Source organism: Trachurus japonicus, chromosome 8 (assembly GCF_045865225.1).
Source record: "Trachurus japonicus isolate A0001 chromosome 8, Traja_1.0".
NCBI lineage: Eukaryota > Metazoa > Chordata > Actinopteri > Carangiformes > Carangidae > Trachurus > Trachurus japonicus.
The window spans coordinates 3,581,475-3,599,381 of record NC_140914.1 but is presented as its reverse complement, the minus strand read 5'-3'; the positions used below and the strand labels follow the sequence as shown (position 1 = coordinate 3,599,381).

Sequence of the window (17,907 nt, the reverse complement as noted above, 5' to 3'; positions counted from 1 at the left end):
TCTACTTCCTCTCTGACTTCCTGCCGCCCTTCCGTCCTCTGCCCTGAAAGCGGCGGCGCTGCTGATGAAATCTGAGCCTGTGGGTGAAATCTCTGAAGGACTCATTTGTGCACAAAAGGAGCAGCTCTCATCAAAACCCTCCTTTGTTACTCCAAGTGTCTTTTATGTGGGATCAAAGCTGAGGTTTAGTTACACAGACGAACTGTCAGAGCGCCGCCGCTCCGCCCGCTGGCTCCGACGCCTCCTGACGACTCCTTATTAAAACACACAAAAAGCTCGTCAGCGACCGAGCCGCTGGAAAACACATGTCACAATGGAAACCCGTTAATGAGGAAATTAAAACGGTGAAATCCTCTAATTAGTCTCCGTTTTACAGCCGATGTGACTCAGTGATTCAGAGGCCTGAAAGCCGGCGCTGCTCTGAGACCAGCGGCGTTCGGCCCCGCTCGCTCAGTCATCGCCGTCCGTCCTTCAGAGCGACGGAGAGACGATGGAGGAGGAGGGACGACGAGTCTCCGTCTCTCACTCTGAGGGCTCAGGCCCGTTTCATCTGCAGCATCAAACGCCGTCACTGTCACACACACACACACCGGAGCCTCGGAGCCTCGGAGCGCCACCGCTGGAAACGTCCCGGCTGCCAACACACACACACACACACACACACCAACAAACACGTACATACAGATGTGTTGCTGCATCTTTCATGTGGTTTCAACATAAAGACGTGAATCATTCATGAGCTGCTCCTCTGAGCCGAGCGCCGGTCATCAGACGGAGTCGCAGCAGCAGCAGCAGCGTTAAGTCTGTTTACTCTGTTAGAGGCCGAACTCATCAACCTGAGAGACCAGCACACACACACACACACACACACACACACAAACATCTGGAGAAAACATCTGCTCTCATCTCCACTGTCCACCAACAGGTGTCGTCAACCTGATGAAGATGTTGTCTGAAGTTTTCTGAGTGATAAAGATTCACAACTGTGCAGCAGCTTCATGACCCCAAAGTCAGACTTTGTTGCCAGGCGACCTCTAGTGGTCGTAGTGATGATGACGGGATCGAGCAAAGGCCCAAAAGGGGATGTAGTATGGAAATCTCACTCTCTGAAGGCTCTTTAACATATTTCCAGCCCCTAAAATGTGAGAAATGACTAAATAAATCTTTGATGTGGTGAATGAATCCATGGGGTTTCACCAGCTGTTCCCTCAGGTGTCAAGATGTCATTAGTTTCCTAATTTGCATAATCCCACCCCTTTGCATTTAACTCATTGAGTGCCGCGCTCCTTTCCAAAGTTTTAGTCAAGTGTACCGGCAATTTAGACCATTTTTGACTTTTTATGTAGAGCCATAGTGTATTCTATATTATTGCCACCAACACATACTGTAGCTCAATTGAAAGGTTTAACTTTATGCTTCAAATGGCCACAAACCGTTTGTTTCTTTTCCTGAGAAAAGTCAAGCTAAACATGGCTGGGTTTCACCAAAATCCCTCCTTTTTTTCTAGAAAAGGAGATACAGCATCTTTTATGAAAGGTGCTCTGTTTGTGTCTGTCGCTCTTCTGACACTCGCATTTCTGGATCAAAGGGCTCGTGTAAGATAAATATATACAACAATTGTTGTTCTATTCACAAAACCACCATCGGGGGCGGGGGGGGCGCCACTAAACAACAATAACACAGACGCACCGTGCCGTGTCACAGCCTCTCGCCGCGGAACGTGAGGGTCTGTCGGCCACAGCGGCTCGGGAACTGTCGGCAGCTGCTGCATCTGCGCTGCATCTGCATGCAGAACTCCGTTTGCAGAAGCTGAGTTATGATAAAAAACTTCCAGATCATGAGCTGTCATGTGACTTTGATCGTCATCTATTTCAGTTCTCCTCGTCGTAGAGTCCCCAAATTTACATATAATGTGTATTAAAGTGTCTATTTTCATAATTAAAAAAAAAGCAAAAAACGAAAAATCTCGTTTTTGGCACTCAACGCATGGGAACGAAAAACGAGAAATTACGTGGTTGGCACTCAATGAGTTAAAGGGACAGACACTGAAAGCAGCCGTTCTGAACAGAGAGAGCTGTGATGTTTGATCCTTGGAGGATTTTGCGTTGCGTCGCCAGGGCGGGGATCGGCTCACGTAAAAGACGGCAGAGGTCTGTGGTGATGTTGGCAACACACCTCACATAGACCAATGTGTGGCGCAGAATCAAGACCAAGCGCCACAAAGTGATTCCGCTATTTTTTCTCTCAATGCAACATTGTTCTGTTCATTCATCTCCCATAGCGCTCTCACACAAGCACATATGCATGCCAGTGATGCGCGGTAAAAACAAAACTTATCAACCAGTGCATCCAGGGTTTCCCATTAATTAACAAGTCTGTGGCGGCCGTGACTCTCCCTCTTTTAATAAATAGTTTATATATTTTAATCTGATCTGCTTCATGCACAATTGATTGAGAAGAACAAGATGACTGTGATATAACTAAATACAACAGTATAGAAATACAATAGTGAAGCAACTTGTTGGTTTTGGAGAGTTACGTAATTTCAAACCCTGGCCACAGGTCACATCTGCTGCAGCCTCAGTCCAACTCTGCAGATGTGTACAGATGCACAACACACACACACAGACACACACAGACAGACACACAGACACACACAGACAGACACACAGACACAGACAGACAGACAGACACAGACACACAGACAGACACACAGACAGACAGACACATGCCACCAGCGAGACTCACTGCAGTCGTCGCTGTCGGAGCTGTTGATCTCCACCGACGTGTCCACGCTGCTGGTCAGAGACAGCGAGGCGGCGGCGCCGGGCCGGCCGTGGGCCAGCAGCGGGGACAGCAGGTGAGCCCCGCCCATCGCCGAGGCCACGGGACCGGGGCTGAGGCCGGGGCCGGGGCTGAGGCTCAGGGGGGAGGAGGCGGGGTTGGGGGAGACGGGGGTGGGGGAGGTGGGGGACAGGCGGGGGAAGTAGGCGGAGATCTGTCGGATGGGTCTGATGGGTCCGGGGCAGACGTCTATGGCCATGTGTTCCTGGATGGAGATGCTGAGCTTCTTTCCTCTCCGCACCGTCATAGAGTCTGAGGGGAAACAACAACAACAACAACAACGTAAACATAAACAACAACAATATAAACAACAGAATTTCCTCTGGGAAATTTTGAATGTGCCACGGGAGCTACGGCCGGTTTTACCATCTCTGTCAACATGGGAATCAAACCCACGATCTTAAGGTCAAGACAGAGCTGATCAGACAGACACATGATCATCTTTCTATAAGCACTGATATGGAGGAGCTGTAACCACATTAGGTTAACTGTGTGTGTGTGTGTGTGTGTGTGTGTGTGTGTGTGTGTGTGTGTGTGTGTGTGTGTGTGTGTGTGTGTGTGACTGACTTGACACATAGTTAGTTAGTAGCTGCATCCTGTGTCAGTCTGATTTAGCTTTGTCTGTGTTTATAAACATTTAAACGAGCGCCAGGTGGATTGTTTATGAAGTTAACGAGCTCTGGCCTGAGGATCAAAGAGGTTACCACGGCGATAGGGGCCCCCGCCGGCTGAGACAGACAGAAATGGGAGAAAAAGAGCGATTTTCTGCCTCTGCACTGGTCTCGCATTTAGGCTTACTGTGACAAAACGGTAACTCCTATCAGAACAAAACACAGATCAACGGTGCTGTAAGGACTTCCTGAAAAATTTGGTATGATTTGGTGTTTCTACAGTAAATATTTTGGAGACACTGGCAATTTTAAAACAGGGGTCCATTCTGCTACTCTCAGAAAATCTTTGTATTGGAGTCAATGAGGAGCAGAGACAGACGTGGCCGCACTTAGAGGCTGACAATTCAAATTCTGTAAGTCTCTCTGATATTTTGAGCACATGGTGTGAGACAGAACAAGTTTGTCTACAACTTAGGAAAAAATCATGTGTGTAGAGTGTAAATTGTGGCCGGGCCGAGTGTGGAAAGAGAAAAAATCTGGAGTTTTTCTGGGTTCTCTCACACTCTAAGCGATGATGTCACGCACTCTGACACGAACATTCCGTGCAATACACAACCATTATAATCTCCTAATTTCTCCAAAAATGATCATGGTCATTGATCAGGGATTGATCAAAAACTATATGACCTATCAAAACGTGGAGTAATACGCCAATACACAAGACTTGTGTCTACTGTTTAAAGTTTAAATGAAGTCTCTAGGTGAAAGTATGCCTGAGCAGTAGACGTTTGTTAAACTCCAATGATTGGTCTTTTTCGCACTTTTTTTTTCCGCCCGTCCCATTGACTAACATGCAAAATTTTGCGCAGTTTTTCGACTTACGTTGCGAAAAATTCGTTGTGAGATCCTCCAAAGATTCAATCAGTAATGACCTTATTACAGTGACTGCTTAGTTGTGACATCACAAAGTGACAGGAAGTCCTGACGGCTGGTTTTAAGGCTCAGTTTCTGAATACAGGCTGTGTGCATTTCTCTGTGGACTGAGGCTTTGATACTTTCACAGTATTAATATAGAACCTAGAGCTGCTTTATAATCACAGTACACATGGACATCTACCTTTATACTGTATGGAGCTCTAACACAAACATCTACCTTTATACTGTATGGAGCTTTAACACAAACATCTACCTTTATACTGTATGGAGCTTTAACACAAACATCTACCTTTATACTGTATGGAGCTTTAACACAAACATCTACCTTTATACTGTATGGAGCTTTAACACAAACATCTACCTTTATACTGTATGGAGCTTTAACACAAACATCTACCTTTATACTGTATGGAGCTTTAACACAAACATCTACCTTTATACTGTATGGAGCTTTAATACAAACATCTACCTTTATACTGAAGGAGTTTGAATAGAAACCAGTGTTTTAATGTGTCAGTGTGGATGCAGGTGATTTCTGCTGTGTCATCTCCATCATTTAAAGTCTTCTCTCTCTCTCTCTCTGTCTCTCACATGAATGAGACGTCTCTGATCCACAGACGCTGCTCGTCACCGTTTTTCGGTTTCTGAGTGGACAAGTTAAAGATAGACTCTGACCATGAGCCTCTGAGCTGACAGACTCTTCACAGCTCTCAGCCTCATGTCTGCAGAGCAGCTCAGCAACAGTTGGTCCTCATCATCTGTGCTGCTCTGACTCCACCGTTCGATTTCAGACCCTGACAGAAACACCGAGCTATTTCTGGGCCTATTTACCAGGTCCGACACAATTTAGCCCCGACGGCGTCTTCGGCAGCCGCCGCATGTCACCGACAGACACGGATCTAATGAGCAGCGTTTATGTGTGAGTGTGAGACCCGTGGAAAATAAGAAATTGAATATTAGAGAGAGAGAGAAAGAGAAAGAGAAAGCAGCTTTGTCGCAGTGTGAAACTAAAGAAACCATCAGACTGTTTAACCACCACAACACAGCAGCTTTAAAGGTGTGTGGGCACAACAAAATACACACACACACACACACACACACACACACACACACACACACACACACACACACACACACACACACACACACACACACACACACACACACAGACAGAGCAGGGTGATGTAAAACAGCTTCACTGTGTCCAGACAGAAAATATAAACATTGCAAGATACAACTCCTCTCAGTTTAACAACATCTATCTATCTATCTATCTATCTATCTATCTATCTATCTATCTATCTATCTATCTATCTATCTATCTATCTATCTATCTATCTATTTGATGAGTTTGATGAGGGAAACCAAGAAATCCCATAATGAGTCTCCATAGCGTAGCTCTGAGCAGCTCACGGCTCTGCTCCGCCGCTCTAAAAACAGCTTGCACCGACAATTAAAGGTAACGAACCTACTGCTATGACTATAGGGATTATGGCAATGGGCCAATTTGACAAAATGTTTATCTAAGTCTGAAACAACTTCATCAGAGTGTTTCTGGGGACACAATAAAGTGGCGGACCAGGCTGAAGGGTGTGATTTTTTTCTCTTTCGTTGCGTCCGAGACAACTCTTAACTCGGAGAAAACAAGCTCTGAGTTGTGAAAAATGGATTTAACAATGTCAAGTTCGCAATATTCGGAAAAATGTGGGGATCGAACCCAAATACACCAGGCACCGAGCTGGACCAGCGGAGGCAGAAACCCAAACCATCAATCACTTCTGTTCTGCTCATCGACCGTCTGGGGAACTCGCCGGTTTCATACTTTGCACAAACTTAAAGGACAATTCCAGGCGAATTCAACTCAGGGGTGTATTTTCCTATCATTTTAGGTCTAAAAGAAGGAATCTGACGATTTTCAGTTTAATGTCTCCTGTTTTGTGGTAGTTGTGTCTGTCCCTGCGTCGCCACGGCAGCGATGAATGGGAGCGGATTGAAGTTCTGCTGTTTAGGCTGTTTCCATCCCTCAAAGCCACAGACAGCGTCAGATGGAGACTCAAACATGCAGCCAGAAGTTTATTTACTTCAAGCAAGCCGACATGTTTGTAAAACTAGATCTAATTCAAAGTCTCCCGGAGTCTCGCGCGAGACCCAGTTGCCGTGCGCGGTGTGTTCAGGTGCAGTGGGAAAGCTACCATTTGTGTCATAAACACAGGAATCAACTCTTTACTTGCTTCAAGTAAAAAAAAAAACTTCTCTGCGCATGTTTGAGTGGCCACCTGACGCTGTCTGTGGAAAAAATGTACACTTGAAGCAAGTCAAGAGTTGATATTCCTGTGTTTATGACACAAGCGGTAGCTCCGACTGCACCTGAATACACCAGCATGGCAACTGGGTCTCGCGCGAGACTCCGGGAGACTTTGAATTAGATCTAGTTTTACAAACATGTCGGCTTGCTTGAAGTAAATAAACTTCTGGGTGCATGTTTGAGTCTCCATCTGACGCTGTCTGTGGAAAAACATTGCGGCTTTGAGGGCTGTAAACAGCCTAAACAGCAGAACTTACATCCACTCCCATTCATTGCTGCCGTGGCGATGCAGGGACAGACACAGCTACCGCAAAACAGGAGACATTAAACTGAAAATCTTCACATTCCTTCTTTTAGACCTAAAATGATAGGAAAATACACCCCCGAGTTGAATTCGCCTGGAATTGTCCTTTAATGAGTGTGTTGGTACGTGAGCGATCGGCTCTGGAGAAGAAGCTGATTCATGTTCCTGAGTCCTCGGGTTCTAGTAAAGAAAATAAACGACTGCAGCAACAGTTGGCTGGAAGCAGGAGAGAGGGAACATTAACGACCACACCGGTGCTGCAGAGACAATAACACACAGTCTGTTGTTCTGACACAGTATCGACCAATCAGAGCAGAGCTGCTGAATTATGGGTCTTTGAGTTGTGGATGTTTCAGATGTAAAAACTCTTTCCATTCAGTCCTTCCTGTTTCTTTAACGACTCCTGGCTGAGTGGACGGAGGTTTTAGGTTCAGTTAATGAAAACATACTTAATGTACATATATTGATTTATACGACTGAATATTATATATTTTAATTTTGTTTAAACCTTTATTTAAACTCGGAAATATATTGAGGAGCAACCTCATAGCCGAGACAAAACACAAAACATTTGAGGACAAGACATAACACAAAACGTTTGAGACATACAAGCAAATCCAAAATCCAAAATACCAAAAAGTAAAAGTGACAAAGATAAATAGAAAACAGAAAACAGGAGCAGTTGGAGGTAAAATGAGATGCAGTTACAGATTTAGATTGCCCTAATGATAAAGCATGGTGAGTTTCAGATGGTTCTGCAGATTGTTGCAGGTTGCAGGTGCAACAGTAAGAAAAACTGGACTTTCCAAATCCAGTGTTAACAGAGGGAACCTGCAGCGTGAGCCAGTCCTTTGAACACATACGATAGAGACTTGCATTAAAAGATACTGAAGAGTTAATATGGGATGGTAAGAGACCAGTGAGAATATGTGTTGGGTTCATCAGTCTGAGTCGAGTTTCCCAGGATGTGAATCTCTACGTCCACACGCTGATCTGGAGGTTTAACTTATTCATCTAATTAGATATTTGTTGTTCCAGGTGTGTTTTTAGTTTTTAGTTTTAATCCTCTGTATGAACAACATCAATAAAACACTTTGATCTGTGTTCATGCTGATTTCTCATTTCTGTCTGGTTTTCATCTTTGTTTTTTCTTCTTTCATCTTCAGTTTCTCCCTCTCTCTTTTCCATCAGATTAATGCTGGATCTTTGCCTAGACTGTTTATTCTAATGTGCATTAGTTGTGTATGTGTGAACTAATATTGATAAAAGATTTAGAAAGAATAAAACTTTATGTTCACTGCTTTAATAAACTTGTAAAGATGTTTTCCATCACAAATCTCCCTGTAGTTGTTGTAAACGTATTTTTGTATATTATCTCTTCTAGAGGATGTTTATGTGATAATGATATAGTGACAAATCATTACAAATAAATCAAGTAGAGAGATAAACAACATGTTGTGTCTGGTGTTTTGATTTTATAAAGAAAATGAAACTTTCAACAGAAACAACATAGGTTGATAGGTCTTATTTTAAAAAGAAAAGCAACAATGAAAGAAGCTGTAAACTTGTTGAAAACATTTTAAAACATCGATTTATCTTTGAATCTTCTTATTATTCTAATCTCCTCTGCTGTAAATGTGGCGATGATCCTGTAAAACCGACTCTAAACCTCTGAAACTCTTTCATAATGTAATATTCATCACAGTCAGAACTTTTTAAATCTTCTGTGAATGCACCAAAGGAATTAGTTTTATCTGGCTGAGTTGCGTTCAGGGACATTCAGTGGTTTGTAGCTACTATAACTGTGAAGCTCTAGTCTCTCCTCCAGTTTTCCGCAGCGATGCAGGTATATGTATATATCTATTGGGTGGGTGTTTGATTTGGCTGCTGCTGCTTCTGTTGCTTCGTCGGCGTCATGTTTAATTCAGGGGAGAAGCAGAAGCAGCGTTTATCAACCGAACCGTTCTCTCTCCCACATGAAAGAGAAATCTGGTGCTCGTCCAGAGAGAGACGGATATTCAGACGCAGTGGGAGAAGTGGTGGAACTCAGTGGTGCAGAGTTAAGCTGTGGGAGAAGCACAGAGAGGAGTATGATAATGCTGCTCCCTCTGCATCCTCCTCTCCCCCTCCTCCCTCCTCCCCCTCCTCCCCCTCTCCTCCTCTCCACTGTCCTATCTCACCTGTCACTCACTCCGGCCGTCTTTCTTCCCTCTGTGTGGCTTGTTGCTGTCATCTCTGTCTGCAGCGTCTCGTGTCTGTGTCCTCTCGTGTCAGGCGGCTCACACCTGACCTGATTGTTGATTACTGACTGACAGGTGGTGGTTAACCGCCAGCACTGCATTGCATTACATAGCATAAGACACCTTAAATAAACAGCCTTTTTAATGCAAACTGTGTCAACGAACAGGTCAGAGTTTATTGGAGCAGAACTGGGGGTTTGGGTTAGAAAAACAATGGTTGTTTTAGAGGTAAATTCATGCAAAACTGCTGATGCACATTGCCTTCAGGGACAGTTTTTCATCAAGCAGTCTCTGCATTTCCCTCTAAAACAACTCTGTCTGGTAACGTCCTGTTATTATCTCATAGCGTGGTGAATGTGCAGGTCACAACTTTTTATTTCTGAAATTTTATCACTTTTTTAATTATTGTTTGACTTTTTTTTTACATTTTTTTTTTCAAGAGATTTTACCCCTTTTTGTATTATTGTTTGCCCCTTTTTTGAGAGAGAGAAATTTTGCCACATTTTCTATAATTCTTTGCGAAATTTTACCACTTTTTTTGAGAAAATTGACCACATTTTTTTTGCGAAATCATACCACTTTTTCTAGAATTCTTTTGAGAAATTTTACTATTTAAAAAAAAACAACTTTTTACTATTTAGAAATTTTACCACTTTTTTCTAAAAAATCTTAAACTTTTTTTTTTTTTAATGTTTAAACTTTTTGGGAGAAATTGTACCATACATACAAAAATGTACGCCTAGTTTAAACGTACATTGATTTTTTGTGTATTTCTGGCATTTGCTTCAAAGTTTTGTCCAATGGGGGTCCGTGGTCTAATTTGTGTAAATTTTGGGTCCTTGACCAGTGATACAAGTATGAACAGTTTACCCAACTAAAAACCAATATAGCCTACTCACTACAAAAAATGATACAACACCAACACCACTGTAGTAGCTATATTGTGACAAATATGTTGCATGCTGGAAACACTGGACAAAACAACAAAAAAAGAGGCTTAAAAAAACTCTTCGACCAACAGAGCTGCTCAAAGTTAGTTTTCCCACTGCTAATAGAAATCCTGCTCCATCAGCTTAACGCAGACTCTCTGAGTGAGTTTAGTTCATCCACCGTCACCACAGGGTAATAACGGACGGAGGGAAGTGAAGAAGAAGAGGAAGAAGAGGAGGAAGAAGAGGAAGAAGAGGAGCAGTGATTTCTCCTGTGAGTCTTTCTGTGCTGTTGCCTCATCCGCTCTCATTCTGCTCACAACAGCCGCCAACATCAGCTCTGTGTCAGCAGCACTCGGCCTGTATTGATTTACATGCAGCCGTTGCTGGGGATGAATTATAATGTGCTGCTGCTTCAGGGAGCGCAGCGTTTTAAATCCCACAGAGAAGAAGCAGAGAGAACATTTTGGATGGAAAATTAAATTGGATTATGGGTTTTTGTTGTTGTTGTTGCTTTCGTTGCTGTTGTTGCTGTGACACATGTGGTTAATTATCTGTGGGACACGACCACAGTGAGGACAGAGAGCGAAGCAGGACGGCAAGGAATATAACACTGGGAAATGAGTTCCTGCCATCACCAACCTGCTGCCCTACCCCAGTGCATGCTGGGAAAAACCCCAGGTAAAAACTCAGGTTCACATCACATCCAGAGTTTTTCTCTATTTGTACAATAAAAGTATCAGTAGATATAAATATGAAGCAACAGTGAGTAATGTGATATGAACAGTAGAGACAGAGCTAATACTGAATCCCTATAGTCATAGCAGTAGGTTTGTTACCTTTAATTGTCGGTGCAAGCTATTTTTAGAACGGCGGAGCAGAGCCGTGAGCTGCTCAGAGCTACGCTACGGAGGCTCATTATGGGATTTCTTGGTTTCCCTCATCATCAAACTCATCAAATACACAATCCAACAACTCCACAACGCTCTGGTGGACAAGTTGTGAGCTGCACATTCACCACGCAATGAGATAATAACACAACGTTACCAGACAGAGTTGTTGTAGAGGGAAATACAGAGACTGCTTGATGAAAAACTGTCCCTGAAGGCAACGTGCATCAGAGGTTTTACATGAATTTCCCTCTAAAACAACTCTGTGTGGTAACGTTGTGTTATTATCTCATAGTGTGGTGAATGTGCAGCTCACAACTTGTCCACCAGAGCGTTGTGGAGTTGTTGGATTGTGTATTTGATGAGTTTGATGAGGGAAACCAAGAAATCCCATAATGAGCCTCTGTAGCGTAGCTCTGAGCAGCTCACGGCTCTGCTCCGCCGTTCTAAAAATAGCTTGCACCGACAATTAAAGGTAACGAACCTACTGCTACGGTATGACTATAGGGATTATGGCAATGCAGCCAATTTGCCAAAATGTTGAACTACCCCTTTAATGAAGCTGGAGTCAGAGCAGGTGGAGACTTTAACTACAGATCTCTGCTAGTTCACATCTCCTTCACCTGAAACAACCTCCTCTGTGTTTCCACCAGGTGATGACGGTGATCAATGTTCTAACAACCTCAGTTCATCAAGTTAATCAGGTGAACAGGTGTTTACCTCTGTTGGTTTGGCCACAACAACACAACAACAACAACACAACAACACAGGTGTGAACGCTGCCAACAACAGCCAGATGTTTCACACAGCTGGTTGAGGCTCAACACAAACAGAGACGACGCTGAGCTGCTTCTGTTCAACAACGACCAGAGGGAAGTTCACCACAACAACCTGCAGCTGCTACAACAAGCCAACAAGCCCCGCCCACCAGTGATGTCACAACGAACCTCGCTTTGGGCAAGTTACTGTACATCCAAAATATAATCCATTACATATTATTAGTTACTGCCATTTGAAAGTAATTAGTTACATTACAATATTACTGTCTCAGAATTGTAATGCGTTACTACTTTTGTATTACTTTTGAGTTTACTTGATAAGTTTTCACACGTTTTTATGAAAATGCGTTGTAACGCGCGTTACTTAGATTGTAACGGGTAAAATATTACCTACATTTTATTTGTAATGCGTTATATTACCGCGTTACAGCAAATGGTAATACATTACTGTAATTGTGTTACTTTTGTAACGCGTTTCTCCCAACACTGCTCGCTATCCACAAGTTTCCGAACGTCATCTATGGTCTATTTCCGGTGGAATTGTACGTTTACGTTGCCATGGTTTTCAGTCGTTGTTATAAACGCATGGATCTATTAACGCTGGCTTTTAACACTCCATCTGTGTGGTATTTTATTTTAATAAAATTTATTTATTTTAATTTTACTGTGTTTTATCTTGTATCTCTTTTATCTCACTGATTTTAATTTAGTTTTAGTTTTATCGTATCGTAGGCCTATTTATTTTATCTTATTGTGTCCATTCTTTTATTGTGCTTCTGTTGTGTTACTTATTGTATTTTTTTCTTACTGTGCAGCACTTTGGAAATCTTGTGTTTGTTTAAATCGTGCTATATAAATAAAATTGGATTGGATTGGATTGATATCTATTGTTAAAATCTGGTGTGATGATCCATGCGTTTTACAGATTTTCATTGAAAAAGCAAAAACGTTAGGAAAAAGGTGGATTCAAACAGAATTCAAATTATTTTATGAATGAAAAAAACATTTGAAGGTGGAAACTGTCAACATGTTCCTTTCACAACAACACAAAGTAACGTCGTTTATCACAACGTTCAGAGTCGTAAACATGTTGATAAAACTAACTATGGTGTTGTTGTTGTGCGACGTAGAGCTGCAGCTTCAAATATACGAGCGGATGTTTAGTGGATGTGGGACGTCATAATAAACTGGTAGAGGTGAATATATAATGAGCTAAAAAAACAAAAACAAAATACATTTAAAAAATCAGAAGAGGAGCGTTTTTATTTTGGCGTCGCCAGCTGTTTTTTTGCCGTTAGTACGGTCTTCACTTCGTAAACGACTGCTCCTGTTGCCTAGCAACCCTCACAAAACGTCACTCCTTCTCCTCACATGAACTTGGAGTTTTTAAGGTTCTAGTTTGTAACAACTGAACCTTTAATGTTGAACTGAGCTGAAACACAAAACTGACATTTAACAGTCCGAACCTCAGGCTGCGTCGTTGCCGCCGCCGCAATGCATCATGGGAACGGTTGGGCCACTTACACAGGAAGGAGCCGTCAGCGTTTCAATCAGTCCTCAAACCACACGCACATGTTTGAAAATATATGGTCACATATTAAATGTCTATACCTATATATATGAAGAGTTCATTTACAAAAGCAGATAAGTGCCATTTTGAAAAAAATGAGCTGAGGCTTTGTAATTATTCTTTGCATAGTGTTGTTTTCAATAAAACTTTATTTTTTTGAGATATGTCTGTTTTTTCACATCTCAAAGTCACTCAACTTTGGTTTGACTGATATCACCTTATGTAAATAAAAAATAAAAAATGAAGATTCTAGAATTTAAAAAAAAAAAGTTTAAAACGTTAACGTTATCTGCTTTTGCAAATGAACTCTTATATATTATATATAAAGTCATACATATTTGACTATGTTTACTCTTATTGTTACATAAATATATATATAAATATCTACTTCAAAGCCTGCCAAAGTCTGAGATCAGTTTCCTAGAATAATATTAAATTAAATGTATTTAATGTAGCCTAATATTGTTGACATATATGGTCACAACATCTTATACCAAAGGAAAAATCTTCAGTATAGGAAAATAAATGTAAAAATCCATTATATAATAATATCTTGTTATATCTAGAGCTTGTTTATAAGTGATAATGTTGTAGGTGACAATGCTCTGTAGTTAAATATGTCATATATTCTACATCTCAGCATGGGAGTGATGGACATGTTATGAATAGTAGGATTTATTATGACATAAGTGACATCGATCTTATCATGTGTGATATTTTATGGCGTCGCCCCTGAACCGTCGGCTCTGTGAGGTTAAAGGTCGCGTGCGGAGGATTTTACAGCTTCCTGTTTCCACTCTGACTGAAGTGAAGGATGTGAATGTGTGTGTGTGTGTGTGATGGATCCAGAGAGAGATGGTGAGCCGCCGCGCTGCTGCATCGCCTCCGGCTGTGGATTAACACTGACAGGTGAACAGCGTCGGTGCCAGAAGACGAATTCAAACCATTTAATCAAGTCTGAAAACACAGAGTCTCATCTGACAGCGCCGGATAAAAACCGCCTCAGCATCAAACCCAGGAAACGTGTTCACGAAGCTCTGAAGTCTCTGGGGAAACGACGATCATTCAGTTTCACACCAAACAAACAGATTAACTTCCTGTCGCAACCGTTTGAAACATTTAACGTAAAGTGGTGATTTGTGCTTTTATTTCATTTAACTGGGCTGTGACTGATGCTGTACAACACAGAGCATCTTTCACTATGGAGGAGGAGGAGCTCATTTTAACCATTTAACCGATTATTGAGAGCAGAACCCATGTGGTCAAGTTCAGTATTGCAGGAACGTTCCTAAAATGTACTTATGAATAATTTATGTGTTAATTCAATTCTGTTTAATGGTAGTAAAAGTAACATATTACAATTTTTTATATAAAATTTAAATTTAATTTAATTTAAAGACAATTATCAAAAACTGAAATCTGCTTTAATTTTTTTTTTGGGTCACTTGAACACAATACTGACGTCTAAGTTGTCCAACAATAATCATATGTTATTACAATAAAGGCACTGCACCATTTATTATGTTCTATCACATTGGAAGATGCCTTTGTCCAAATTAACTTAAAAAAAAGCTGCATTTACACTTAATAATAATAACGAGAGATGACCAAGAGACATTAAACTGAAAACATCTAGTTTGTTTTTGATGTTTTTGATAATGAAAGAGCAACAAAATGAAAAAAGCACAAAAGAACAAAGGATGTTCAGTAAATGCCGAGACGCAGAAGTAAAAAAAAAAAAAAAAAAGTGAAAGAGGAATTTAAAAAACATGTTTAAATGTTCAGTATTTGTGTTGCAAATGTAAAATAGTTACTTTCCACCACAGATTTTCTCATTTGGCAGCAAACTGAGAAAGAGAGAGAAGAGAAGAGAGGACGGAGATAAGAGGGAGGAATGGAAAATAAAAGACAAGTAGAAATAAGATCAAATGAGAAAAAAAACAGCAAAAACGACAGCAGAGAGGAAGAAGAGGAGGAGGAAGAGGAGGAGAAAGAGAAGTGGTGAGAATAAAGAAAGCTGTATTTTCCTACCTCAGGTTGTGAGTGGAGGAGATTCCTACACAAACAAGTGGATGTCAGCGCATGAGGGTCGGTCGCACTAACAGGTGGAGAGAGAGAGAGGAGAGGCAGCGAGCGGTGGAGAGAGAGAGAGAGAGAGGTGGAGGGGGGGAGGAGGAGAGGAGGGAGGGAGGAGGGGGGAGAGACGTTTAACCCTTTCTCCTCCTCAGTGTGTTTAATATCCTCTCCTCCAGCTTCACATCCATCTGAAGCGTCAACAGCCATGAAGCTCGTCCTTTAATCACACTACACATGTATTAGATTAACTCCCCCTCTCCTCCCCCCTCCTCCTCCTCCCCCTCTCTGCAGATTGCACCGAGGAGGGGGGGGTAAGAGAGGGTGGAGGGGGGGTAAGAGGGGTAAAATAATGTGCCAACCGCAGCATCTGTCTCTCTCTCTGTATAATTTGTGCTTAATGACGCCTAATGATACATGTGTGCAATGCAACACACACTCATACACCATCACACGTCGCTGCAGCCGCGTTCACTCCTCCCCTCCAGGAAAGGGTGGAGAAGATCTGGACCTCCACCTCCCCTCCTCCTCCCCCCTTCTCCTCCTCCTCCTCCTCCCCCCTCCACCTCTTATTTTAGTCTTTTTTCTCCTCCTCCTCCTCCTCTTCTCTTCTCCTCCTCTCCCTCTCTCCTGTGGTCAGACAGCTCTGTGTCCCCGGGGTGAAGGAACCCCACATTTGCTGCACCCCCATCTCATCCATCCATCCCTGACAGTTTTTTTGCACACTGCATAGCACTTTATTACACTGTATTATATTTGGTTTTGTTGTGTTCTTAATCTCAACCCATCCTACAGCACAACTCCATTAAGAAACCCTGTTCTGGTCTTTGGATTGTTGCATCTTCATCCATTTTATCCATCGTAAACAGCCCATCTCACCTACATCTACTCAATTGCACTATACACTTCTTGTTTCTGTTTTTGTTTTATAGTAGTGTCATGTTAATTGTCTCTCTTTGTAGTTTTTTTGTCTGTTGGTTTCTGTTGGATACATGTGTTTGTTGTATGTGTTTTTTTTCCTGTCTTATGAATTCTGTTGTTATGTCCTAAAACTGGCACCTTTACGTTTTATTATGTTCATTAATGTGCATTGTCCTCCTCAAATAAATACAAAAAATAAAATAAAATAAATAAATAAATAAAATCTACCCCCACCAACCCCATCTTCCTCCTCCTCCTCTTCGTCCTCCTCTCTGCATCTCGTCCACCCACACACTCTCTCCTCTCTCTCCACCCATGCATGCTGCCAAATGGACGAGGGAACCCTGAGATCTTTCTTCTCTTCTCTTCTCTTTCCTCTCTCTCTCCATCTCCATCTCCAGTGAAACATGATACAAAACCCTGCAGGGCAGTTAAATCTGAAATAAAAAAAATAAAAAAATAAATAGATAAAAACAGCCAGGCTGCTTCTGCTGTGTTGGATTTGAGTCTTTAGTTTAAAGCCCAGATGGAGCCGTTTCCTCTGCTCTCCGCTCAGCTCTCCACCAGCTGACCACAGAGAAGCTCTGAAGGTGTCGGAGCCGACAGCAACACGTCGGCGCTGGCTTCAGGTCTGAAGGAAGACGATGGGATGTCAAACACCTCAGTCCAGTCGCAGAAACAGATCCAGCTGGTTCCATATCTGGATTAAAGCCACTAAAAGCTTGGGTTGGTTACACAGTTTCCACATTTATTAAAGTGAAACATGAGAGATGACAGCGGACACTCCCACCAGAGACTAATTAAGCCACACCTGGCCTCGTCAGACGGATGCTTCACGGTTAAAGGTCTGGAGAGGAGAGGAGAGAAAGGCGTTTGTCGAGGTGATCAATAAACTGTGATGCAGAGCCGGAGCCGTGTGCAGGAATTTATGTGAGAGGGAAAACTGTTGCTTGGCAGTCGGTCGCTGTGTTTTCAGTCTGTTTTATGCAAAATGGAGGCAAAAAAAGTTGCCAAAACACAACTGTGAACGTTCAGTTTCCACTTCAGTCAAATTTAACACGACGCCAACAAACAACAACACTCAGACTCACTAACGATCTGCAGCATCTCAACATGTTGACACCATGAAACTGTTTAAAAATGAATGGGAAAACAAACTCAACTCAACGCTGTAGTTATATAGTTAGAAAACTCAAATCAAATCTAATGTTAAGTATAAACTATATCTTCATTATGACCAGATAACAGTCGTATTCTCAATTTAAAGCGAGGGTCGACAATGAGAGAGATTGATCATTCTCATTAACATCATTCAGACGCTGGTTATGGTCTAATAGCCTACCACCTACACAATTTGAAGAGTAAAAAGAACCAAAAAACCCATCCTCTCTAGCAGCTGCAGGCCTGCAGAGAAAGTAACCAATCACAGCTGAACGGTCTGCATGGCTGTGATTGGGACGAGGAAAAAATTGAGGAAAAATTCTGGGTTGTACAGGCGTTGAATT

The 17,907-nt window shown here is 42.1% G+C and overlaps 2 protein-coding genes across 2 annotated transcripts in view; one reads left to right on the top strand and one right to left on the bottom strand.

Annotated features, from left to right (window-relative positions):
- Positions 1–15,554, bottom strand: part of doc2a (double C2-like domains, alpha) — a 56,182-nt gene extending 40,628 nt beyond the window's left edge. Inside the window, exons 1-2 of the mRNA XM_085783359.1 lie at positions 15,440–15,554; positions 2,749–3,096 (exon numbers count right to left, since the gene is read on the bottom strand). Coding sequence (XP_085639485.1) covers positions 2,749–3,091 — 343 coding nt within the window. The 5' untranslated portion in view covers positions 3,092–3,096; positions 15,440–15,554. The remainder of the gene's footprint in view (positions 1–2,748; positions 3,097–15,439) is intronic.
- mvp (major vault protein) overlaps positions 1–17,907 on the top strand; it is a 204,868-nt gene that overhangs the window by 139,455 nt on the left and 47,506 nt on the right. The window lies entirely within an intron of this gene.